Source organism: Vanellus vanellus (assembly GCF_965231255.1).
Source record: "Vanellus vanellus genome assembly, chromosome: Z".
Classification (NCBI taxonomy): domain Eukaryota; kingdom Metazoa; phylum Chordata; class Aves; order Charadriiformes; family Charadriidae; genus Vanellus; species Vanellus vanellus.
In genome coordinates, this window is record NC_138908.1 from 70411800 (window position 1) to 70439433 (window position 27634).

Below are 27634 nucleotides of genomic sequence, written 5' to 3' on the forward strand. Positions count from 1 at the left end.
CTGAGCAACCTGATCTAGTTGAAGATGTCCCTGCTTATTGCAGGGGGGTTGGACTAGGTGACTTTTAAAGGTCCCTTCCAACCCAAACTGTTCTATGGTCTCTGTAAACAGGCATTAATAATGGCTTCTGGCTTGGTAGAGTCTGAGCAACTCAAATGCATGAACAAACCTACCATACTTATTACTGTGTCATTGTAGCACACCTGCAAGATGGGACTTTTTATCCCATTTGAGACATGACACCTAGACAAACAAGTGATTGTCTTATATGAAAATCGCACAGCAGATATGTAGTAGATACCTGATCTGAAATCTGGAATCTGGAGTTCCTTCTATCTATGGACTATGCTTCTCTTTCTTGACACCAAAAGAAAGTAATTGCATCATCTGAACATCAGAAATTGTCATCTTTGCACTACATAAAGATATATTGTTTACTGTTTATCATGACCAAGTTGAAGGTGCATGTTGCTATTAATCCCCCTCAGCTAGATTAACACGATTATTTTGTACATGACTAATAGTAACTTAATTTGAAATCATATAATCCAAACTTAATTTTGGAATCGAAAAGGAAGAAGACTTTTCTGGTAACTCAAGTATATGGAGTATCTTGTTGAGAAGATCAAGAAGCCTGTTGAATAATTTAAGATCTCATAGGATGTATGTAATATTCTACATTTTCTAGCAGTTACAGAGTAAGAAAAACATATGAGGTCTTACAATAATGTCAGTAGAGGTCTGAAATGGGGCATTTCAGTAAGGTATGATGTGCTTGAATTTTTGCCTTATTTCTCCATGCACACAGCTAAAATTTTGTGTATTGTCTAGACAACGGATCTTTATCTTAGTCTGGGTTAAAAAATAAAAGCATTGCTTCTGAATGCTTTTATACCTCAGGCTCCTTGTGGAATGACTATAATAAGTGTTGGATTTGACATGTGGGAATCATTCTACTGGAAAATGTGTCGGGGTCTTTACTCTGTTCCTGTATAATCCACAACTGAGCAATACTGAATAATAGTTTTTTAATTGCTATGTAGAAATCAATCACTCTGTTTAGTTGTGTGTCTTGTCAGCTTTAATTGTAATGATTTTAAATTTTCAGACTACATTATGTGTGTAGAAACCAGTATTTTTGATATGATACGCTGGAGGGGTCTCAATATTTATAGATACTATAGTAAGATGTATCCTATCAAAACATAGGAGATAAGCATGTTTTATAACTCTTGGGCACAACTTTTAAAAATGATGGGGTTTATGATTAAAAATAAAACCAAGATATTCACAGTGGCTGTGATTTTTTAATGTAGTGCTTATTATTTGCCCTGAACACTTTGAAAATTATTTGCAGTGTCATTGGGTATTAAAACAGTTTTAACAATATGAGATACATCATCTGGCCATAATGCACTACCTTCTTCTGACATAAGCTTTAGTTAAAGGCGTATACCTGAGTGAAGCATGGAGAAAGGTGAGTTTATTCCAAGCGTGGACCTCACATGCATACAATATAAATGTATCTTTTTCTCTTTCCAGATGCATAGTTAAAGTTACTTAGCAATTTATTCTCATGTCACATTACATAAAATTGTGCTGCTATAAGACAGCTTAAATGTTAATGTTTTGAAGGTAATTTATGGGTGGCATGGGAGAATTAGTAATCGAAACAGTAATAGAATTGGAACCAGCTGTGGGAGCTAGATAGGAAATTGTCTTTCCTTCCTGCAGTAACTTAGACATGCTGTAATTTTTAGCCCCCATCCCCCTACCTTTGCCCTGTGGTTGTAGATCTTCTTTGCATGACAAGCTGATGCCTTTGCCCCTCCCTTCTCCTGCTGTTTTAATTCCTTACCCTAATTGATTAGTACTTTTGTAGACTACTGGAATATTTGTCACTAAGTGGGTCCGTATGCGTAAATTTGTGTATCTCAAGATCCTAGAGTAAACTTTTAAGTGAACACCTTTTTACAATCACAATTGGAAAACTATTGAAAAGTATAGTCTGTGGACAACTCTCTCTCTCGAGATGTGATAGTTTAGTTTTGCTGACTGTAGTATGTTTGATGAGAATAAGAGGATCCTCGAGGAATTTGAAGAACTTCATGAGCATTGCTGAATAAAACCTTGTAGCAGATTCTTTATGATATATATTATTTATTCAAATTTTTCAGATGAGGAAACTGCTGTATGCAGGAATGAAATAAATTGCACTGAGTCGAAGGTCAAGGATTGTTCTGCACCAGTATCGTATTGTTTTAATTTGGTCATTAAGACATGTATAATTTAAAAGAGGTTTCTCGCTAATGAGGTTGGTATTATACTGGTATAGAAGTTCTTGTTTGTATTGCCTTGATGCTTTAGAAATTCTGTGCTAACATGATCACCAGAAATCTTAAAATTAACATCAGGCTCTTGTTTGACGGGAGGAAAAATGCATTTTATTTCAGTTGTAGTAATCTCCGTGTCTGTTTTAGGCAGCAGTGCCAAATATTGAACATCTATTGGTTGCATTGGCTTTTTGATGAGTCCAAAATTAAAATTTAGAGTGTAGTGCTGCTGATGGACTTAATTCCACTGCTTACAAAACTTGCAAAAGAGACAGTAATACTTATTCTACTGCATCTATTATTTTAATGTATTTCCATAGAAGTGTGCCTAACTAAAATTGCCTTTTGCTGTGGGAATTGCAAAGACTTAATAGTATTACTAACTTTTAAAATATACGGAGGGGAGGCTTTTTTTTTTTTTTTGCAAAAAATGTTAAACTTTTGTACATACATGGTTTCTAAATTCTAAAGTACTTCATAAATAATTCCATTTTAAGACACAAGGTAAATCTGGAGAACAGTAAAGCTGTTTTAATGATTGAAAAACTTCTGCAAGTGTTCTAATTATTAAAAGGTAGGATACTGCTGCTGGAAGTCTTAGTGTAACCTTGGTTTTCATGGTTTCTCTTGGTCAGTCAAATGAAAGAACTTCACACACTTTTTTTCCTAATGTTTGCTGAGAGGTGATAATGATAAAGTGTCTATAGTTTAGATAAAGGATGTTTTAGAGTGAGTTTAATGTAAATAATTAAGTGAACTGGCTAGCAAGCTGAAAAATGTTATGCATTAATAAAAGTTAGGTTGTCTGGTCCTGCATCTTGTGTTGTGTTCTTGGATTCTTTCATGTGTGGTTTTTAGGGCATATTCCTTGTGGTAGAAATAGCGCATGGAATCTGTGTGGTACAGAAACTCTTATCAAGCTGGATGTGAGATATGTGAATGCGCAAGTAATGCCTGATTGCATCTGAACTAAGCATTTGGCACTTAGACTCCAAAGAGTTGAAAGTCCACAATTATTTGTCCTTTCTGATTTCAGAATTGAGCTATTCTTTGGTTGCCTGCCAGGCTGAGCAGAGCTTTCAGAGCAAAGAATTTAGTTGTGTGTTTGGTTTGTTTCTCCTTGTTTTCAACTGATCTGTAGTCGTGTGTGCTGTTTTACTGTTTTGAGGTAAACAGAATTATTCCTTTAAGTCAAAATGGAATACTCTATTTAGCTCTAAAGAGCAATGTTAATAAAGGATATGTCTGACTGAAAATGCTAGTGATTTTTTTCATTCTTAATGTGGTAGGTTGTAGTAATTGCTGTAGTAAAACTGTATTGATGGAACATGGGTGCTTTTTGATGGTATGTGGCAGTTGTGCATACTGTTTTAGCAAATATGAAGTATTTATATGCATTTGAAACTGCAGTGATAAAGATGGAGTAGGTAGGTGGTTATGTGAGCAGAATGTAACATATCAGAAATATCACCAGAACACTCATCGTAAGTAAATTGGTCTCCCAGAAACTGCAAAGGAAACTTGAACGACTGCAGGCAATTTTAGATTTGAATCAGTTTTATCAGTGGTTACAACTTGTATTAGAAAAGGCTCAAGAGGATTTCTCTGGTACACATGTGAGAACAATTCCCAGGTTATAAATATTAATATAAACTATGACTTCATAAATCAAGGGCTTATTGTAAATTTAGAAATTATTTGAATGCGATTTTAGAATCTAGGTGAAAAATAGTAACCTCCTGAAATCTGTCTAAAACTGTCTCCCAGGAGACAGATCACAGTCACAGAATCACAGAATTATCAGAGTTGGAAGGGACCTCTAGGGATCACCTAGTCCAACTCCCCTGCTAAAGCAGGATTGCCCAGAGCACATTACTCAGGACTGCATCCAGGCGGGTCTTGAAAATCTCCAGAGAAGGGGACTCCACAACCTCCCTGGGCAGCCTGTGCCAGTGCTCTGTCACCCTCACCGTAAAGAAGTTTTTCCGTGTATTTGAACGGAACTTCCTGTGTTCTAACTTGTGCCCATTGCCCCTCGTCCTGTCACTGGGAACCAGTGAAAAGAGCCTGGCTCCATCCTCCTTCAGCCCACCCTTTAGATACTTGTACGCCAAAGTCAGGCAGGCTTTTTGCTGTACTTTAAAAGTGTGATGTTTACAGCTAAAAAAGGTATTTGCAAACCATGCTGAGATTCTAATTGCAATGCCTTTTCTAAATTGTTAAGCCAATGGAGTCTCTTCAGAAGTGGACGTGCCAGTAAGTAGAATAAAAGGGAAGAGGAGATTTAGTTGTGTCTGGGAACAGTCTCTGAATTACCATTTGACCCATCATCTAATAAAATATGTTCTATCTGACCTATAATAACATTACAAAATTATTATTTTTAGTCAGTCATGTGTTGGAATGAAGATTTAATCTAAAGTCTTTTCCCTTGCTGGTTAAACCTGACAAAGCACTCTGGTTCAGATCATAAGAAAAAAATTCATAAGGCTGTGAATTAGATGATGTTGAGAGAAGCTAGTCACAGTACTGTTTCCATATTGAATAAATAAATTTACTTCCTATAGGCATTTGAAAGGAAGTTCATCTAGTTAAGTGCCTCCTTAGTTCGTGAATGTACCCTGGAGTAATCCGTTTTAGCTCACTAAAGAACAGAATAACCTCACCTTAGTCTTCCCATACTTAAAATTCAAGATATAAGCTCTGTGCTGTTTTCAGTGTTACCCAAATTAAAGAATAACTGGGAGAGATAGCATTTTATTGGGCCCTTCCAATATTTCTGTTAATTTTGGAGGTTTTCTACATTTGTCATTGAGTTATGTGTTATCTACGTTATTCAATGAGTGACGGATATTGTGGGTGTTTCACAGGAATATCAGCCAAGATGATTAATACCAATGTTTGCATGCATCTTCCTGTTTTCCATAATATTTTCCTTTTCTTTGCCTTTTTGGGGCCAAAATTTTAGATAATACACATACGTAGGCCCTGATTCATCCAACCTGATCGAGGCACCTATGTTAGGAATTTGGTTGCCCTGCACTCACTGAATAATTCATGAAGAGGAGGGGTCTCCAGATCATTCAGGTTTTTGATACACTGATTTGTCTTCTGGAGTTACATGTCTCTTTTTGAAGGCTATGTAGGAAGTCTGAAGTGTTTTCCATATTTAGATGCATCACATTCATAAACTTGGATTATATGAATCTGGGCCAAGCTGAGTTTAATAACATGTAAATTTGCATCAGAATACACATGTTAACTCTAACACCTAAAAGAGAGGAAATTAAAAGTTGTTGAAACATCCTTTCAAATCTGGATGCTTCCTTCTGCACTCTTGTAAACCCCAAAACGTTTCTGTTTTTCTGTTGCTGTAAAACAGCATCTTACCTATCTCTCACATTGTGTTTTTTTTTTTGTACTCCATCTTTCTCTTGAGTGTACACTTGTGCAACCTTAGTGTATATCTTAGACATTTATTTTCACTTTAAGTTATGGAGGAAAATAACATAAAATTGTGACTCAGAAAACCTGCCCATTTTACAAGTAATATGGTTTTAATCAGTGCATGAGGTGTAACTTGTGGAACTAAACATGAATGTCAGTGTGTGTTTGTTTGCAGAATGCGTTTTAAAAAGAACAGAAAAAATCAATTTAGGCTCTTATTACTGTCTTCCATTTTCACTGCTCTCATGGAAAATTCAGCTGGGTGCCTAACAGCTTAAAACATTTTTCTAGTCTGAAAAGAGGAATGAGGCATGTTTTCTTCCAGATCTTGAAACACTCCCCTCCACACCCTTTTATCTTTCTTCTAATAGTGTTTCAGACCTGACACTGAAGGATGAAACAAGATTCTGTTCTCTCCATTCATCATCAGTAGAATAGTCTCTTGATATCATTCACTTACACGGACATAATATCTATCAAAGTTGGATGTGAGGTAGAAAAGAAAAACTGCATGTTTGTGACTCTGAACTTAACTGCAATACAGGGAGGTTGTGCAAGTGTCACCCTACGGAATTTGATGGAATTCTGTAGCTTCTTTCCACTGAAAAGAGAAGCATTTGGGTTGTACATTAGGTGTCTTTTGAGAGAGAATACGTGGACGTGTAAACCAAACACATCTGATTCAGAAATTAGCAAGCAACAGCAAACCTGAGTTGCTTTTCTTTTTTTTTTTGTAACTTCTAAAATAAAAGTAGTTTAAAGCCTTCTGCTATTGGTATTAGCATATTTTTGTGCCTAGATACTGCAGCAGTTGGATGGGATTTTTGTGATGCTGTTCTAACAGTTTATCTGCACAATTCGGTGTTTTTCTGTGATATTTTATCTGTCTAAATTGGAAGAGCTTGTAGTGGTGTTCCTCTCTGCTTTGGGAATTACCACATCAACAATCCCATCTTTTCTGTTGTGATTGTTGATGAGTTGTCTGCCCACTTGTTTTATTCTTAAATCTCTTAAGAGCATTTTCTTTCAATATATTACATAATTTACAGCACGAAAATTTTAATTAGGAGACATTACATTTCTCTTTTTAACTGCTCCTGTCACTCTTGATTACTCTTTTTTAATCATGCTTATTACTTTAAACTCTTCTCTGAAGAAGAATGGAAGATCTGAAAAATTGCTACTCTCTGGTCACAAGGAAGAAGATTTCAGCACTGTCAGTCTGTATGCTGGAGTCTAAAATAAAAGCCTTTCAAAGACTCTCAAACTTTCCTCCTTCCCCAATCTTGTGCCCCAGCACTGTGGCATTTGCTTTTCTGTGCAATAGTCTTTTTGAAGAAGAAGTGGGAAGGCTTTAAAAAAACTTAAAAGAAAACATGAATATGATGTATTTAAACAAAATGCTTGAAAATAGAAAGTTCTTTTTTCTTAATTGCCAGAACGCCTGGGATTTGGATGACTAAAACATGGTTTTGTGCAGGGAGTCCTTCACTTGGGAGTTTGAATTGCTGCAGTTTCTTAAGCAGATGAAGGTAATTTCATCACCATTTGATGCTAGTGTTTTTTGTCCCCCTCCCACTGCCACCAGTTATTTCTGCTGTCCATTAGAAGTCCAGTTATTCCATCTATCTTCTAGTGAGGCAGCAATCATCTGTGTCAGACCACCTCTGTTAAATTTGTTCTGTGAAACGTGCAGTTTCACCAGAAATGGAGAAGTCTCTGTAAAGTGTAGCTCTTGCCTCCTTCTCTTCACTCCTGCCCGTGAACAGGCGGCATCTTCCATGTGGAGTGTAGCAAACAAGAGACTCAAAAGAGCAGTGTGTGAGTGTTTACATTTCCAGCAGAAGAGATTTTTTTAGTATAGTACTTGAGGTATTTAAAGTAAGTAGTAGCCAAGCCAACTTTAACCTTTTCTCCTGCTCAAGACGGGGAAAATGCACGCGCTTAGTTTAACCAGTTGTAGTTTTGCATGTTTTTCTCCGTGCTGTACCATAGCTCTGCTCCCACAAATGAGAAGTCTCTGCAAGTCTCCAGCAAGTCAGCGACTCAGGAGAGCTCTAAGAACGCAGGAGCTATCCAGAAAAGGAAAGTTGTCTTTTCTTCCAGGGCAGCATACGATCTTGAAATCCTCAAGGAAGGCAAGATCTTCCATACTGGAATCTAAGGACCATTGACGACACAGAGAAAAAAATTGTCTTGTTTCCTCTGTTAAACTGTAGTCGTCTGGGTGCCCAGAAAAGTTCCCATTTAAGGGCCTGGTGTGTGAAAGATTACCTGTAGCTTGCAAGTGTCTTTCAGACAAGATAATTTCCACTTTGTGAAATACAGACATCTGCTAACAGAGCAGTATCACAGAATCACAGAATCACAGAATTATCAGAGTTGGAAGGGACCTCTAGAGATCATCTAGTCCAACTCCCCTGCTAAAGCAGGATTGCCCAGAGCACATGACTCAGGACTGCATCCAGGCGGGGCTTGAAAATCTCCAGGGAAGGGGACTCCACAACCTCCCTGGGCAGCCTGTGCCAGTGCTCTGTCACCCTCACCGTAAAGAACTGTTTCCGTGTATTTGAACAGAACTTCCTGTGTTCTAACTTGTGCCCATTGCCCCTCGTCCTGTCACTTGGAACCAATGAAAAGAGCCTGGCTCCATCCTTCTTCAACCCACCCTTTAGATACTTGTATGCCAAGTAGACATACTTTTAGGCATAAATGCATCATTCTGCCCTTCTCTGGTTGGGCCATGAAAACGTGAGTCATTCGAGGACCTATATTCTAACTTGTAGGGGTATTTTTAGTGGGGGAGAGGTCAGATTCTAGTGGATGAATTTATTTTTCACCAAGTGCAGTTTGCAGTTACTGTGTATTTGAGATCAGCAGAATATGTCATTGTGGAATCTACATTTAGTTTTTTATAGCCTTTGCTTTTATCTGTTTAAGCCTGTGAACATAATCTAATGGTGATTCTGAAGTAATTCTAAAATACCTTTTGGGTGGTCAGTCTGTTAGAAAGGCTAACAGCTGGTAAAGGCTGAGGTATTTATTAATTGTAGATTCTTCTCCCTGGTACTATTTAGTGGATTTTTTTTTTTTTATTACTTTGGTAGGACCTAACTTTCTCCCCAAGCCAAATGTTTGTCATAAATATACCAGCACGTTCTTCTGCCACCTTCTGTATCCCTCTGTCTTCTGTCAAGTCCCAGTGATTATTATTGCCCATATTCACAATCTCAAGGATATTGAAGGATATCTTGTAGGATGTAGAAAGCTAGATTTTACCTAATTTTTCCTTTTTGTGTCTATTCTCTCACTTATCTGGTTTGACCTGCATCGTTGGTTGGTTTGATTTTTTTCATTTTTGTCTTTGGTTTTTCTCAAGAGATCTTGGGGATTCCGACCTAGTTTCAGCCTGTGGTTTCTAGTGTCATATTTTCTGAATATTGCTTGAGGATAAGGAAGCTCCCAAAAGGAACAAGGAAAAAAAATTCCACAGTATTTAGGGACAGTGATGCAGTGAATAGAAGAGTGTTGTCAGGCACAGGAGCTTAACAGTCAGCTGGGGCTGGAATTCTGTGAAAAAATGTAACCGCAAACTGCAGATGTGATGCCTGACTTGCAGTGCCTCTTTGCAGAAATTATGTAAAAGGTAAGACTTTTCATTTTTTAGAAAAACTGTGAACTCCTAGAATACACTATTTCACAGATTTAATATATATTAATCTTATTTAAGCTAGGGAATTGAGAATTTTTGTAAAACTATTAGGAGATATGTCAACACCAAACCTCTTTTCCTTTCTTCTTTCTTTCTCCTGAAAGAGAATGAGAAATTTAACATGTCTTTTCCTGATATGTTTTAAAAAAAAAAAAAAAAAAAAAAAAGAAAGCTAACAAAAATTCTGTAAAGATTTCATCTCATCTAGTTTTAACCATAATACGAATTTGCCAGAACAGCATTATTGAAATACTAAAATCAATTTCTGTAAATGTAGCAGCTGGAATCCAAGCTATAACTGGAAGACCTGGAAGTGCAAGTACACTTCGGGCAAACTCTACCTTTTTATTTTTTCAGACTTACAGTAATATTCCAGTATACATGGAATCCTGATGTTCACATCAGCATAAAATGTATTAAGTATGATTTCCTTTGAGGGTGTGAAAAAAGGATTTTATGGCATTCCTTATTTGGAATGTAATAACTGGAAAAGTGGTAGTTGCATCTGATTTTTGTGTGCACGTATAGGCGTTTGTTGTAGCAGGTTAGAGATATTTATAGCATTCTCAGTCATTTAGGAAGTTCACAGTTATTAAAATAGAACAAGCCACCTTGTTTTTTTGTAAATGCTTGGCTGATTTGAAGATGTTATGCCAAGATATGTTCCTGGACATTGTTATCTTAATTTTTTGTTTTGAAAAGTCTGAACAGTTACTTCAACTCTCAGCCATCCCTTGGACAGTGCTGAGTGTAGCAACACTAGCACTCGCCAAATGTCTGACTTTCAGGCTTAGGGTGTTTGATTTATCAGGTGGCAGAATGTAGTCCTATCTGTTGTTCTCCCTTAAAGATAAGTAGCCAGAACAGTGTTCAGCATGAGTGCACTGTAAAGCAAAAATGTTTTTTCTGGGGGTGGTTCACTGTTCTCATTAAAAGAGAGATTTGATTATTGTCATCTGGAGGAGCTAGGAATTAAAATTAAGTAAGTTTGTTCTAGCACATTTTCTTTATTAATAATTTAATTTTTGTTGTTTGCATTCTTGAAAGTAGTTAAGATACCCTCTCAGAATTAAATTCAGTGCTGATGCAATATAGACATACGATACCTCCCTTTATGGCAAGGTGTATGAAATGGGCAACCTTATAATATTCCAGTAAGTGGATTGGAATACAAAATCACCTTGCAGTGATGAAGATGAGAATGACCAAAATGCTGTTTCTTGTTCCAGCAGCAAATGGCTTCCTTGAAAGCCTTTGATTCATGGTAGTAGTACATCTTTTGTACATCTTTACCTGGTGTAGTGGAAGGTGTGGCAGGGGGTGTTGGAACTAGATGATCTTTAAGGTCGCTTCCAACCTAAACCGTTCTATGATTCCATGATCTTTTGTTGTGGGTGGTGGCAGCGTGAATCTTGGAAGCTGTTTGTTTCCTTTTCACACTTCCATTTTTATGGAATGTGCTTAGATGGCAAGTGCAGGCAGCAGCTGTTGAGCAGTTTTTTGCATCCTGAGAACAGCAAATGCCAATTTATAGTGCAGGGAATGATGAGGCATGGAAAACGTAATTCTTTAATTATAATTATACTTTTTTTTCCAGGTGCTTTATAGTGTCAGTTGAACAGTAAACTTATTTTCGTAATCACAGCTTCACTTGGAAATTTTGAGTTACACCTGCTTCTCAACTTGTAAGCCACTGAGTCTATGGAAATGTCTCTTTATGCTATGTGGGCTATTCCTTTCACAATGTCATGTGTAACTAGTTGTAAACCTTTACCTTTTCAGACTTAGCATGAACCACAGTCCCACAAATATTTTTTTGCTCAGGTGCATGTATGATTTCCATGCTAATACTTGAGTTGCCCTTCAAACACCTGTGACTACTGAAGATGTGCATATGCTGTGGGTGTGAAAACAGAGAGTATGAGTCTTCTGCTGGCTTATTTCTGTATATGCATGTGTGAAAACGGAAAGACATTATACAGTCGTTTCAGGAATTGGAGCTGTTATTAGTGGCAAGAAACAAAGGTAGAAGAAAGGTAGATTTGGCTAAACCAAAGATAATGAAAGTTTCAGTTTTATCTAAAACAAGTATAAAGGAAATCAGACCAATGTTATACTTTTGGTGGCAAGCATGTAAAAAGAAAGAAATTGGCAGAGATGGATGAGGAAAGAGATATAACATGTAATATAAAGTGCGCTTCAAGTTGTTTTAAAATCAGACTTCAGCAACAGAAACCTGTAACAGAGATGTCGGGCATCAAAATGATAGATTGTGTCTGTTTTAGGAAACTTAAATGGTACCACGCAAATGAGCATTTTGAAAATAAAGATTGAAATTACTTTTGTTGAACCTTGCAATCACTTGGGTACTTTCAGTACATTTCTTCCTGTGTAAATTAAATATTTTCATAATTGTGTTAGAGATGTTAGTGTGATGTGTTAGCTGTTTAAACTATAATTGCCTTTGATCTTTATGTTGCTATTAAATGAAATTTCCTGAAGTACATTAACTATGGGCGCTATTGAAGCGGCAGGTGTGAAGACCCATGAGAGCTGGGGATAATGGCACAAGTGGAAGTGGGAAGCCAGTCCATGATCTTAATAAAACACATAGATAACTTAGCTCCTGTAATGAATTCTATATTTTTTCATTAATTTTGTTTACTTCATAGAGTCCTTTTATTGAAAAGATGTTGTATAATAATGACAGGTTGACTAAATCACAATTCAAGATTGTTAGATATTGGTGATTAAGAACAAAAGAAAATTTTAATGTTTTCTAAAGAGGAAAAACAGGAAATCTTTTCCTGTTTTTGTTCTTTATTAAGGTAGTCTCATATTTTTTAACAATTATTCCTCATATTTCCAGGGTTATATCCATGAAAATAAAAAACTGGAATCACTGTCTTGTTTCTGATTTCCCCCTGCTTTCTTCTCCTCAGGTTATGGCTGGTGTGAGGGAAACCTTTCTTAATTTTATATATATTGCAGTATTGGGTTTTTTGTTTGATTGGGTTTTTTTTTTGGTCATAGCATTGTTTTCACAGAGGTAGATTTTCTTTTTTTTTCCAGAACCCCATCAAGAAAATTCCAGATTCTCATGAAATTACACTCCAACATGGGACAAAAACAGTAAGTGATAACACATTTCAACACTTCTTGTTTTTCTAGAACTGAGCCAGTCTATGAAATGACTTAACAAATACTTATTGTCAGCTAAAGTTCAAGAAGCTAATTATCTTTCTGAATTTGTTTTAGTCTAGCTCTTTTCTTACTGCAATTGAAAGTGTGTTTTAGGGTTGCCTCTTTACTGGATTGTAATAACCCAAACATGGCTCCATTTGACTCAATTGTAGTCTCATTTTCTTCTTCCTTTTGTCAAACATACTCTCTACAATTGTTAAAGTTCCTCTTCTAGGCTAGACTTTCCCAATCTAGACAGAAATCTAATCTAGACCTTTCCTTGATTGGTCATGGATTTCAAAGAGAATGTTATTGCTGAACTTTCTAAGACTATTTTGTAGCTGAATACAGGTCTCCTTCATTCTCATTGAATCTTTAAGTGACTTTTATATGCCATTCTCAATTTCTTGAAACCCTGTGCTTTGTCTTTGACTGCATGTTTTCTAGGTTTCACCTCCAATATTGCTCCTTCGCTTACTTTTTAAAGAACCACTGTCCGACTTGGAACTATCACTTCTTTGTTCTCAATATTTTTATCTCTGGGTAACCTCATCTTCCAACACCAATTCAACTGCTTTTATTTGCTGATTGGTTTAAGATCTATTTTTAAAGAATGGAATTTATTTTCTGGCCATGAATAGCCCTGAATCTGTTCCTAAATCCTTTCCCCATGTTCTTCTTTGGTCATAAGAAAAACTTGCTGCTGCTGTTTATGCTCTTCAGTTTGGGCCACAGCTTAATAATACGAGAATACAAAATAATACTAGAATTCCTTTTATTGTTATTATATTTCCATGAAAGCAATGTCAGCTAGTTAATACAATTCTCACTTACGGCATTCCTGAGAATTTCTTGGGAGAAAGGGAAAAAGAAGAAAGGAAGGAGAAATAAAACAACAACAAAAATTGAGAAAAATGCTTTTTCATGAGGTTTTAAATGATCTAAGGAAATGTATAATTTTCCTTTTATTGGATTTTTAAGACAACTCATGGTTTCATTTGCTGTTTATATAATTAATATAATCATACATGTAGTATTTTAACATTCAACAATATTAATTATTTAATAATAAGCTTATTAAATTAACATATATCAAATTAAAACATTAAACATCGTTAATAATGAGTTTAAAATTTGAATTTTTAATAATTAATTTCTCAATATTGGGATTTTAAAGGTGTTTTCTGGGGGTTTAAACTTAACAGTGTAGATCATAAATGTTTTTTTATAAGCTTTCAGAAATAGTTATTTTCAGAAGTGTCTATTCATTAATCTGGCATCAAACTTTGTGGTCTGTCTTGGAGTGTGGAGAGATGATAAGGCTTACCCATTTGTTTTATCATAGAGTTAGATGTACAGTCGTAGAGTGAGGAGAGGGGAGAAGTAGCAAGTGAGTTATAAATGAAAATCGAGAAACATTCTCTTTTAAGGCCTGTAAAAGATGCATTGTACTACACTAAACAAAATTAGAGTGGATTTTAATACACACAGTGCATGTAACTGTTGCATACTAATTTCTATGGATACTGGGAAATGCATACTAGTGTACTAGTGCAAAGCAGTTACATTTTGCACGTGACAGTAATTGCTTCTACAGTATGTTTCTTGAATACATTTTCTGACAAACTTTTATTATGGAAAATTTTTTGAATTATTTTTCTTTTTATCCAGTAAATCTTTTGATGTCTTCTTAAAGCATAAGCTCATGTTATTTCTAACTAAATGGCCTTGTAAAGTGGAAGTTATGGTTTTGGAAGACTTCTGAGGTACTTTAACTGCATGAGAATGCAGCTGTCATCACCTAGAGCAGAGGTGAATTATAGTGTGGGTATATATAGCACAGTTGGATTAGACTGGATGCAGTGAATGAAACATATTGAAAAAAAACCAAACAGCTCTTCTGTAAGAGGACTGTCTTTTTGTTTTATTTGTTTTAGAATAATGAAAGCACTTATGCACGTCATTACGCACATATAAGGAAGGGAGCAACTTCATATCTTGATATCAGTGTTTCACCGTAACGTTTTAAAATCCAGTCTTCTCATTGTGTTCGTACAGTGTACTGTATTTCAGCTAAACTTATGTATCCCATCTGTACCTCTTCAGTCTAATCATCGTGGGTTTGATGATGACTCTATTCCTGCGCAGCTGAAAAGTCTCAGAAAAGATTTCCCAAGCTGGAGATTCTTTCCAGAAACCCAATTAATTTCCCGGTTGCCTTGCTTATACAGTGTAATAGGAGTTACTGTTCGCAATGAAACTTCAGGGATATATATATTTATATTTTTTTCTCCTGACACTTTTGATACATAGGTGGATATAAAAAAGAATACATAATCAGAGGTATTCTGAACAGTGTGCTTTCTAACATCTCGTATCACAGCTGCTCCTTCCTATAGTAATTATTGTAGAATAGAACACTTGAGTCTATTAATTGAATGCATGATTAATCTGGAGATGCCCTGTTTTTCCGCATGTTAGAAATCATGAATGAAGTGAATAGGGTTCATAATTTGCATTTAAATGTTAAAAAGGGCATTTTTTTTTTTTTTGGAAACACATAAGAGGTTGCATCTGTTTTATTTGAAAGAAAAACAAGTATGTCACAGTGACAATCACTAAGTGGAGTTTAATTCATTCTTAGGGATAGCACAAAGCAGTACATCTAAACATTTGATTCAGGGAAGTAAAAAGAAAAATGTTGAATCTGTTAGTAACTCTGTAAACTAGATTTTTTTGAGGGGCACTGGATTAGGATGTCTGATGATCCTTTGCATTCTTTAGAAGAATGAGGTTTTAGACCTTCTACAAAAGCTAAGATTTCTGCAAGTGAATGCCTCTAATATAGTGCAGGACGATTAGATTAAGGACGAGTCAGTTGCCTGATGAGCAGCAGCATCATTTCTGCAACATCGTGGTTTTCTTGAAAGTACTTTTTTCAAACTGTTGGCTATATGATGGCACTCAATGTGAGCCTTAAGGAGAAGATGACTAGAAATAAGTCTTTGATAAAATAAGGAATACCCAAGTGAACCTTTTCTACATGAAGCTGGAGAATGAAGACTCTTTCATATAAGGAGACCTTAATTTTAGAAAAACAAATTGTCCATCTTAAAGAATAAATTCCATTTGTAACTGGTGTTTTTATTGAAACATTTATTTTCTGTAGGTTACTTTTTCAATGGGGCATGGAGAAGGGAATATCTCATGCTAAATTCCATTTTTTAAACAGTGTTTTGTGTGGGAACTATTCAACAGTTTACGTAAGTTTTAAAAGTCTCCGTAACACAGTGTATATACTAAAGCTTTAAAAAAAAAAAAAAGTAGTAGTAGACTGATACATCTTTCAGACAAGGTTTTTTGAAGGTACTTCTATGTGTCTGCATTAAGTCATAGTGAGTGTCAGTACTTTTCACGTATACATGTAAAGAAGATACATACAGCCGAGCGTACTTATATGCAAATTATTGTAATTTTAAAACTTCAATATCTGGAATTTTTAATACAGCTTTAGGCATCTGAAAGTAATTGGCCTGATTTCCCTCCTCTTCCCCCCCCCCCGAAGTTGAGTGTTGCTCACGTGTAGCCATGACAGTATTCTCAGGTGTTATCTTTGACTCAGAAATTAAGGCTTTGCCTTCTTTTATGGTGTATATGCTTTCTTTGCCTGATTGTCGTGTTTCCCCCCCCCCCAGTTTTTTATACTCCACCAAGAACATTCAGACTTATATGATTATTTTCCTTCCTTCGTAATTTTCTGGCTCATCTCTTCAAATCCCTTTCCAGGAACTTTCTAGAACTTATGATAATAATAATATTATCTTGTGTTGAAGACTGCCTTCCTTGTTGTGAAAAGGTTTCTGAATCTGATGATTATCTATCTCATGTATGTTGGATGACCCAAGTTTTTGTCCAGTGGTTAAAAGTCATCCTCTGGTTAGAGTCTTGGTTTTACCCCTGGTCTGCCTAACTTGAAATGCCTGTTAGAGGTTAAGTAGTGTTCTAGGGCACAAAACCTAAGCATGAATTCCATATGAGTTTTGTTTTCTCATGGAAACTTTTTCAGTCATTTTAACACTTCAGGTTGGGCATAAATTTGAGTAATACTAAAAACACTCTTGTTTTACAGTTTTTGAAATCACTTTTCAATGCTATCTCATGTAGACAACTTAATTTTGGAGAGTTATTCTCTTTACTTACAAATTTATTAAACACATTGTGTAGCTAATCTTGTATTAATATTTGAAATCATGGTAGGAGATTATATTTTCACAGATGAGAAATGAGAAGAAATAGTTTTGAAGGTAAAAGAAAGGATATTTAATCAGTTAGATGCTTTCTGTTACTGCCACTTCTCCATATGGTGATTTGAAAACTACTGTAATAAAGTTCTTCAAATAGAGAATTAAAATCCCATTTTAATCAACCTTTGATTTGAGGATAACAAATGACAGTAATGAGCATTAAACATTCTTTCCTCAAAGTTCTTGAGTAGCTTTAAGCGCAGCTAGTTCTGTATATAAAACAAATGGGTTTTGGTAAGTTTCTTTTGAGCTTTTTTAGTTATAACATCTTTTTTAAATCTGTGGTTCTTTTTTAATCAGGTTAATACTTTATTTTTGTCTTTTTGTCAGAAGAGAAATTTAACCAAACAACATATATGCACAGATGAACTCTCTTGAATAAACTAGAGCAAAATCTTAAACGTATGGAAGTTAAATGCCATTTCAGTATCTTAATAGAAATATTATTTGTACTTTTGAGAAAAGTCTGGAGTACAGTTTTCTTCATAGAAATGAAACGTATCCAAATTCTTCAATGAGATTATTAAAAAGCAAACACTGTAAACTAACTTTTCTCAGCTGTCTTCAGTGGTTTATTCAGATTATGTAAGTTCCACTTCTATTCTCCCTACTCTTTCCAAAGTACTCAGACATTATACAAGCTAGCGAAAATTTAGAACTGAAATATAGCTGATGTATTTTAGAAAAAAACTAGCACACATATTTTTATTTTTTTTTTTTTACTTTAGTACTATTTTATATTTTGGTGACACCTGAAGAAAGAAAGTAACAAAAAGCTTCAGTTATCTTCATTTTTTTTTTTTTCCCCTGTGTAGGTTTCTGCTTTGGGGTTGGATCCTTCAGGTGCCCGTTTGATAACTGGTGGATATGACTATGATGTTAAATTTTGGGATTTTGCTGGAATGGATGCCTCTCTTCAAGCTTTTCGGTCACTCCAGCCTTGTGAATGGTAGGCATGAAGACTGCCTTTTTAACCTGAGACTGTGCCTATATTAAGCTCCTAATAGAATGCACAAAATCCTTGTAAGATAGCTTGTTTAAAGGGCTTTTGTAACCCATTGTACATTTTGTGGTAAATGGAATGTGAACCTAAGAACTTGTCTGCTTACGTGTTCTCATGGTTTTTCCAATGACTTGCATATTTTGCTCTTTTAGAAAGCTACAGGGGAATTTGCAGATTGAATTGTTATAGTTTGTTATAGCAAATAGATTATGAACCTCTCAAAGAGACAGGTTGACCTTCATAATTGGAATCAAAATTAATAGAATAGACGTTCCAAATGTAGGCTGCTTATATAAAATTATTGAAGAAGAGAAGAAAGTTAAAACAGTTGACCCCTTTGTGGAGAGCCTGTGTAGTTGCTGCAATCAGCAACTACAGAGTATCTAATTTTCACTAAATTGTCTGTTTCTGGAAGCACTGGTCCTTTGCATTGCACTGATAATTGAATAGCTGCATAGTGTGCATTAAAAAGTCTATTATCTTTTTTAAAGGAAAAAAGCTATATGCTTATTTACATTTATCTAAATATGTATATCTGTAAATTAAAAAAAAGGAAGCATGTTTTAGAGAGTGATTTCCATACTACCCATACTGTTCACTGGTAACTCAGCAAGTAAATGAACTGAATTAATTTACTTGCTGAATTAACAGTGAACAGTACATGAACTCAGTTCATTCTAGAGAATTGGACTATGTAACTCCTTCAAAAGGAGTGCATGTCTCATGCACAGCAAACTTTCAGATAAACACATGCATAAATTAGTAATACAGTTGTTCTTAGCAAGGTACTTTGTAATGTCTAATTAATGTGGTGCACTTCATAAGATACTTTGGTATGCTTAAAAAAGGGATTGAATTTTATGATGCACGGTAAGTAGTCCTTAGAATGTCTAATTTTAATCATTACTGTATTACAAGGTTGAGTTTTGGTCAGTTTGGAAGGTTAAAATGTTTATGACTAATTATAGATGTGCCAAAAATCTAGATAATGAAAGATGAGAAAAAGTTGGGGCTGTTAGCCTGAAAAGGAGCAAAATAGAAAGGGATTCTACTGATGTTCTAAACTGTGAAAAAGCAGGAAAACAAGAAGTGTGCTTTGATTCATTATTCAATTCTAATGTCTTTGACAGGCTTATATTGTTATAATAAACCAATGAATGGCACATGTACTTTGAAAACATAACTTAGTAAACATGCTGCTTTGAAGTAAATAAATAAATAAAATTCTCCAAATATGAAGTCACATTCAGACTCTTCTGGCCTGAGTTTCATTTACATGATTAGTTAGCAGGATAGAAATGGTATTTTCCTCTCGTCCATCATAACTGAGCAAGCTGACAGTCTTTACTCTCACAGTAGGAGTTTACTTTAACTGAACCATTTCCAAATTGAGCAGAAGACCGCATTCAAATTTAGTAGTACATGGTAATAGAAGTATATGACATAAATATGGTATGAAAACTGCAAGTACAGTGTACATTAATGTTCCATTTCAAGGAAAACAGCTTGCCAAATACATTTGTAACTTCCTTTTGGCAAAAAATGATGGTAAAATATGAGGTTAAAGTGCTTGTTATCCCTGCCACTGTTCATTTAGTGTGTTATAAGTATCTCATAAGTATTTTTATATGAATGTTCTTGGTTACATATACATTCTTGTGGTTTGAGTATGTTTAAGTATAAATGAAATACATAAAAATCTAAATATAAAATAATACTAAAAATAGAATTGACTGCTGAAGAGTTTGGGAATGCCACTTATGTTGCAATTCCCATGTACTAATTTTGGATTTTTAAAAGTATAGCATTTAAATACCCCTTCTGTATTGTTTTGTAAACATCAGACTGGAACTGTAGCTCTGTCTGGTAAAAAGATCCAAACTCATGAAAAAGTTCTTTCATGCTGACATTGAGGCATGCTGGTGAGCACTATGTGGAATATTATATAACTTATGCCCAGGTGTATATATATTTTATGTTTGTTTTTTTTTTTTTTACTATGGAATTTATTGCAAGGACTATTAGCATTCACAGATCTTAATTTCAGAGAATTCTGAGACGTTCTGGTATGGAAGCTTTAGATGTTAGCAGAAATCCAGTTCTGGAGCCATAACTTTAATTCCATTTAAAAAATAAAAAAGCCTGAAAACAATTCTATATTGTCCAGGCTTCATTTTGTAGCAAAATATCAGGTTACGCAGTTAATTTCTCCTTGGATTTGGGATGTAAGTAAAAAAAAAAAAAAAAACCAAACCAAAAAAAAAAAACCAAAACCAAAAAACCCCCAAAAAATCCTTAAAAAAAAAACCCTAGTGTGTTCAAACCACACCTCGGTGTTAAAGGCAAAGGCAAGCATAAGGCAAAGCTGTGTTACGTGTGTAGAAATTATCTGTATGTTGTGGTTCACTCACGTATGTAGCTCTGTTCTGGGGGTCCTGGCAGAAAGTACTATGCACATTTGGCAGCTTTAAACCAAAATGACTTGGATTAATGCTATTAAAGGGGACTGTTTTTGTAAGTTTCTCAAGACTTTAACATTAATAAGAAGCAAAAATATTTTCTTTAAGAACTGCCACTGTAGAGCCTCACTCTTGGTCATACTCCAATAAACATCTGAAAAGCGGTAACTTCTGGGGCTTTGCAAATACCCTGCTTATAGAATCAATTTTTGGACGTGATTTTAAAGGTCATATTGTACAGTCACAAAGGTGGGTTTTTTCCTTTAGATAAAGGCTGTAGAAATCTTTTCTCTGAGTAATTTTTTCTCATGACTGATTTGATGAATTATTAGTTATGATGCCATTGTGGTAGAGACTGTAAAATCAGGTGCTCTTCCTTGTTATAAGAAACTTTAAATCTAAGATGAAAACAAAGTTTGTTAAAACACAGTCATATAGAACTATAAAGAAGCAATGAGACCATATTGGTCAAATTATGAACAGTGCCATGTTAAAAGTATTAGTGTCTGTAGTTTTAATTTCAGTACTTTAGTGTCTGAAAAAGTTTTCTCAGAAGACTCTGTAGGCCTTTACATATTTTGGATTCTCTCAGAAATCTGATTTTACTTCAGGGTAAGCCGTTTGGTCATATCTAGTGGCCAAATCCTCATAACGAATGAAGCAAAAATAATCTTTTAGTATAGTTTTTAAATGTTTATTTTTGGTTCTTACATTTCAGTAATGAAAAGTGCAAAACATGAATCTGTGCTTTGGAGATGGGTATTTTCTTTTGATGATTTCAGCATTACAAGACGAGAAATATAACTAGGGAAGTACTTCATTGTGCATGCAGTACTGAGGTGGGGCTCAAGAATATTTTGTGCTTTGTATGAATCGGGTGATACAGCAGGAGCACTGGGAAGTACAACTGGGGAAAATTTTTTAATTCCTAAGATATGCTTGTTGCTCTAAAGCTGCATCTGGTGGATTCATTAGTCTAGTTTATCAGCTGTCTGCAGAGAATATTCTAGACTTTAGATATTCTTTTTCTTGTGGGTTTCTTGTTAATTTTTTCAGTGTTTCCTCTGAGTTTAACGTGGCTGGCCTTCTTTCCCCTCTTCTGAGCAAGTATCCATTTTTGCTCTTGAGACTCAGGATGCTTTTTCAGACGTCGCCTGTGATCCATTTCGGAAATTCCCAGATTTGAGTGTCTCCTTTCTACTAAAAATCAGAGTTTATAATACTTCAGCCAATTTGGCTGCCAGTTTGTATTACATAATAGGGTGCTTGAAGCAATTTTTGGCTTTTGAATTATAATGTAATCAGTTTTGCCAAACAAACATTTTTTGAATGAGGAACTTATGCTTAGTTTACATTGCTATGATCAATGCAGAACTTTTAAAATATGTATTGCAATGTTTTATGTGTTTTGTGTAGTAACTCACAGTTTGAGGACAGATTTAACAGATAATAGCTACTACTCAGTCAGTCATAAAGGCACTACCATATAGGATGTGAAAAGTTAAATTATTAAGTTGCAAGTTGCATAGTTGGTTTTGTTGATCATCTGAGTGTTAATTTTACTGATTTGAAGTTCTATTAAAACATAGTTTCCTTAAAGTTACTAGGATTTGAATGCACATGTTCTTCAACAAAAGGAAGATACTTCTTTGAGGACAGTTTGGATGCCTTGGGAATCCAAATCTAGCTGACAAATGCATTCCAGTCCTTAATTTGGAGTTAATTTGGCTGCAGAGCTGAAGCATCAATATAAAGTAACATTATTGTGCACATTCTGTTAATGTGCCAGGATATGAATTCTGTCAGGTGTGGAGTGGATAGTCTTTTTTGCATTCTTCGCCATCCTTGTAGTGGAGTATAGCTGGGCAGGGGATCAAAGGGGTATCTGGTTCAGACTTTGACTGCAGTGAACTTTGTTCTTAAAGCAGAATGCTGAGAGAAGATGCTGAAACTGGAAATGTATTTCTTACTTATCAGCCACCTTACCACTTTCAGTTAATAATTTTTGTCATCTTGCTATTATTCCATGATTTCTGTCCCAGCTTTTGTCAATCAATAGAAGATGTGTGTAAGAAAACCTTTACAGATAATGAGCTATCATCTAAGACATAGTCGACTAGGCAGATTGTTATCTACTGTCATGTTTCAGTGTTGATGGTGTATTTAAACTTTATCTAAGATTCAGATGAAACTGTAGCCCTGAATGTAGAAAAAGGTGCAAGAATGCTGACATATGACTAACTTGCTAGTATGCATTGTATAGTCAAATTTTATGTAGGACTATAATATCCTTTTTTCTGGTAGTTTATAGATCACTGTAAATTCATGTATTGCTTTTGAGAAAATGAAAACGGATTTTCAGCCCTGAAGAGCTGAATCTGACACATACTATTTTTCACTTGGAGTTATAAGAGCATTCTTAAAGTTAAATGTGTTTGCCAGAAATTACGTTTTAGGTGCCAGCTTTGTAAATAACATTGTTTGACATGCTGTGTGGTTGAAGAAGGAAATGTGACATGCACACACACACAGAGGAATAAAAAGCTTTAATCCATTGATATCAGATATTTTTTTCCCACCTTTTTAGTATAGGAATGTATACAGGTTTATTTCTGCAATGCATTTTCTCACCATTGACACTTTTGTTTTAGTGCAGGCTTACAGGAAGTGAAAGGAATTGAACTGTTTTCTTTCTTTTTTTTTTTTTTCTTTTTAGTCACCAAATCAAATCTTTACAGTATAGCAGCACAGGAGATGTCATTCTCGTTGTCTCTGGTAACTCCCAGGCAAAAGTTCTTGACAGAGATGGCTTCCCAGTAATGGAATGCATAAAAGGAGACCAATACATTGTGGATATGACAAACACAAAGGTAAAGTCAGAAATTAATTGAATGCTGGAAGACTGACAATATAGTGTATTTTTACTCTTAACAAGAAACCTCATGAAGTTCAGTGAGGAAGAATGCAAAGCCCTACTTCTGGGATGCAATAGTCCCATATATTGATGTGCGCTGGAAGTTGTGGGACCTTCATCCATGAAGGTTTTCAAGACCCAGCTAGAAAAGACTAATAAGCAACAATGTGTACGTTTTTAATGGAAGTTAAAATGCAAATGGAGAAGGGCTGATTCCTATTTTTGAGTATTTTAACAACATTTGATTGCTGTTTTGACCACTCTGCCTTCCTATCTCCACAAACTATATTAGATAAGGATTCTATTTACATAGATGATTTAAATTCAGGTCAGTTTTTTAAATAGCTTAAGCCTAAAAAGTAATGATAAAATCTACAGCTCAAACTGATGATAAAGTTGATTTATTTATTGCTTGTGAAGTATATTGCCAAATAACTAGGCTAAATGCTGTTTTGCCTAAGGCTGTTCTTGTCAGATGACTATTTCTTTTGGCTAGTGATATGTATATAAAACCATGAAATAGTAACATCTGCTTTAGTTCTTGTTTACTTAAAAATAATTCAGATTTTCTTTCTCTTGTAAACCTCTAGAATTCCAGTGTATTGTGGTCCAACAGTCAAAATATTGAATTATTTGTTATATTGCCCCATTAACTTTTTGGTATTTCTCTCCGTATTTGTGCTTAGAGCAAACTGAAGTAATTCCAATGTTGCAGAAGTAGTTTCCAAATTTCTCTTTGAATGTAGTCAATGAGCTTGTGGCTGTACTTCAAAGTAGTAAAGCCAACTGGACAAGACATTTTATGTTCATAGTCACCATAATGGCAATCACTTACTTTGGATAAAATCCTTACCTTCTGTTTTTTTCCATCTTAAAGAAACAGGGCTGACTACTCAATTTGCAACTTCTAATCGTTTATGAAAAATTCACCTGAGGTTAAATCAATCTTAGCTCTCAAATTCTGTTTCCTCAGTTTTCTCCCACAAGGTCTTTGGCTAATGTAGTTTGGCATTGAGTATGTATATTGTGTCACTCTGGTAGTTCTTGTTATTCCTGTTATTTTTGCATAGCTTGGAACAATTTGTATGACACCATATCGATGCCTGTTATTTCGTCCTTTCTCTGAATTACAGCTCTCCCAAGAGAAAAAGGGGAAGTCTGATTCCATGCCACTTTCTGAAAGAAAAAAATATAAACAGAAGAATGGCAGGGTTTTTATGATTCAAAAATGGAAATAAGCAAGGATGAAATGGATTAGAGTACATAAAATCTGTTAAATCATTGTGATGTCGGTCAACCATTGTTGTGGTCAGAAGGGCCTTCGGCTTTTATGTGATTCCACTTGAAGGATTTGGAGTAAAATATGTAAAACCTTGGAAGACATCTTACAAAACCCTGTAAGACCTCTGTGTGTTTATTTCCTTAGGGTCACACAGCAATGCTCAATTCAGGCTGTTGGCATCCAAAAATCAAAGAAGAATTTTTGACATGTTCTAATGATGGGTGAGTATTGAGATCTGTCTTTGTCAGGGGTGTTCTAGAGGCTTGTTTGGCTTTTGTGTTTTAATATTGTGCCCTAATTTGCTTTAGATATCATCCTTTTAAATCTAGAGCAAGTTCTCAGGACAATATTAGGTGAGATCTGGAAGCAAAAATTTTATTTGTTTCAGCTCTAGATACTGAATGTATTTTGCCTCTATTGTTTTAGTTTTGTAATTTAAAATTACTTTTAATGATATTTCATGAACATTGTTGGTTAAATGTTTTTATAAAAATTCTGGGACAAAACTTAACTTTACCCAATATATCTTCAGAGTAGAATAATTCCTTTGTAGAGACTCAAATGTAACTGAATTTGCTGGGAAGACAGTGTATTTCAATTAGAAGTTGCAAGTTTTATGTTAAATGCAGGTTAAGCCAACTATGTATTTTTTCCATCTTGTAGACACAAAAGTTTTACTTCCATAATAGGAATATTTATTAAATGGTAGAATCGATACTTTAAAAAGTTTGTTCTTTTTGAATGTAGTTAGGCATTACTACAGCTTTTAATTAGGTTAAATAGTTTGTAGATAGAGAAAAATCAAATTTAGATATTATAAATTATGAAGATTGTCTAATTTTGTCCTGTCTAAGCAAGTGCCTAATTACTGTACCAAATACAGATTCAGTGCATTCCTGATGCTTGAATTGCTGTGAATTGAATTGATCTGGTCAAGCAAGTAAAATCCACATAAACGCTACTATAAATGGCTGCATAATTGCATTTTCAGAGACACTACATGGCTGAAAAGTATTTAATTACAGGAAACTTATTTTAAACCTATTTCATTTTGTTTCATGCTAGTGACAGGTCTTTTCAGGATTTGGACACATCATGTGAAAAGGAAAATTTGTATTGCTTAATTTGCAACACAGGACTTAAAGACAGTATTCCATATGTGAAATTTAATAAGAACACAAACTATAAAGTCTCCAAAGTTTAATCACTAATTCACATTAAGATTGGAGCTGTAAACTAGAATAGAATAGTTCCAGTTGGAAGGGACCTACAACAATCATCTAGTCCAGCTGCCCGGCCACTCCAGGGCTGATCAAAAGTTAAAGCACATTATTAAGGGCATTGTTCAAATGCCTTTGAAACACTGACAGGCTTGGGGCATCGGCCACCTCTCTAGGAAGCCTGTTCCAGTGTCTGACCCCCCTCTGGGTAAAGAAATGTTTCCTAATGTCCAGCCTAGACCTCCCCTGGTGCAGCTTTGAACCATTCCCACACGCCCTGTCACTGGGTACCAGGGAGAAGAGCTCAGCACCTCCCCTTCCATGTCCCCTCCTCAGGAAGCTGTAGAGAGCAATGAGGTTGCACCTCATTGTGTGGACTTTCTCCACACTAGACAAGCCCAAAATTCCTCAGCTGCTCCTCACAGGACATTCCTTCCAGCCCTTTCACCAGCTTTATTGCCCTACTCTGGACGCATTCAGGTCCCTTCACATTATTCTTAAACTGTGGGGCTCAGAACTGCACACAGTGCTCAAGGTGAGGCTGAACCAACACAGAACTCAGCGGGATAATCCTCTCTTTTGACTGGTGGGCTGTGCTGTGTTTGATGCACCCCGGGTTTGCCCTCTTGGCTGCCAGGGCACGCTGCTGGCTCACATGGAGCCTGCTGAACTAAGAAAGCAGGAGTCTGAGTAAGGAAGGTCACCTGATTATGCCGATGTCTAATGAGCTTAATTCAAAAAACTTAATTCAAAGAGATAAATAAAAGTGTTGGTTTTGTTAATTATGTTGTGTAAAGGTTTGTTACTGAGTAGCATGCCTTTGAAAATGTATATTTCATTAGTAAATGACAGCAGTTGTTGGTAGTATACAGTATCAAGTGAATTTCTGACTTCTTTCTGGTGGTGGGTCTTGCCATTGCTTTTGTAATGTTGAAGAATGCTCAAGTGGAAATGGAACTCTAAATAAGTGAAGGTACTGTCTAGTGGTTTTTGAATGAGGAAAAGTAACTGCTGTAAGATGCTTTATTATGGTAATTGCAGAGAATATTTTACTTAGCAAAGTAACATTAGAATACTTTAGGTTACAGACCAGAGATGTTTAAAGCTAAAGAAAGAAATGGGCCACACCAGCAATAGGTAATTGAGAACTGTTATTGATTTGTGCTTAAAGGAAATGGATTTTCTGAATTTCAAGTAAAAACAATTAAAAAATTGGATTTATATCAAGCATTCCAGAAATGAAGAATTTCATCTTTCATACTGATTATTCTACATAATTCGTAGAATGTGTTTATGGATGTGATTGAATGTTACAACTCTCTGTCTATCTGCCTGTCTATTTTTTCATTTAATTGGGTATTTACACCTGGCCCTGTGTGTTGAAAAACTATACTTCACAGATTTGTAAAGCTGGCGCTTTTTTTTTTTTTGAGTCAATAGATTTTCACTTAATGACACCCTTGCAGAAATAAGAAACTGTTGAAGAGTCTACGTGAAAACTTGGTTTGTGTTGCGGGCAGAGCAAACAAAACAGCTATAACAGAACTTGAGCTTTGGAGATGGTGGCCTTACCAGCTCTGACTGAAAGACTAGCACTCTTTAGAGAGAAGAGGTCTAAATAGGGGTAGGATGTCATCAAAGTTTGCAAAATATTCAAGATGGTAGATGAGCTGAATGTGTAACTGTTGTTTGCCAAATCCTCTTATAGTGAGGCATTTGTTGAAAGTGCCTGGAGTTAAGTTTTAAACTGATAAAAGAAAATACTTAATTTTGGATA

The 27634-nt window shown here is 35.4% G+C and overlaps 1 protein-coding gene across 1 annotated transcript in view; it reads left to right on the forward strand.

Annotated features, from left to right (window-relative positions):
• Positions 1–27634, forward strand: part of WDR70 (WD repeat domain 70) — a gene marked incomplete at its 5' end in the record, with an annotated part of 140027 nt that overhangs the window by 23375 nt on the left and 89018 nt on the right. Inside the window, 4 exons of the mRNA XM_082496965.1 lie at positions 12565–12624; positions 17795–17928; positions 23158–23311; positions 24782–24858. Coding sequence (XP_082353091.1) covers positions 12565–12624; positions 17795–17928; positions 23158–23311; positions 24782–24858 — 425 coding nt within the window. The remainder of the gene's footprint in view (positions 1–12564; positions 12625–17794; positions 17929–23157; positions 23312–24781; positions 24859–27634) is intronic.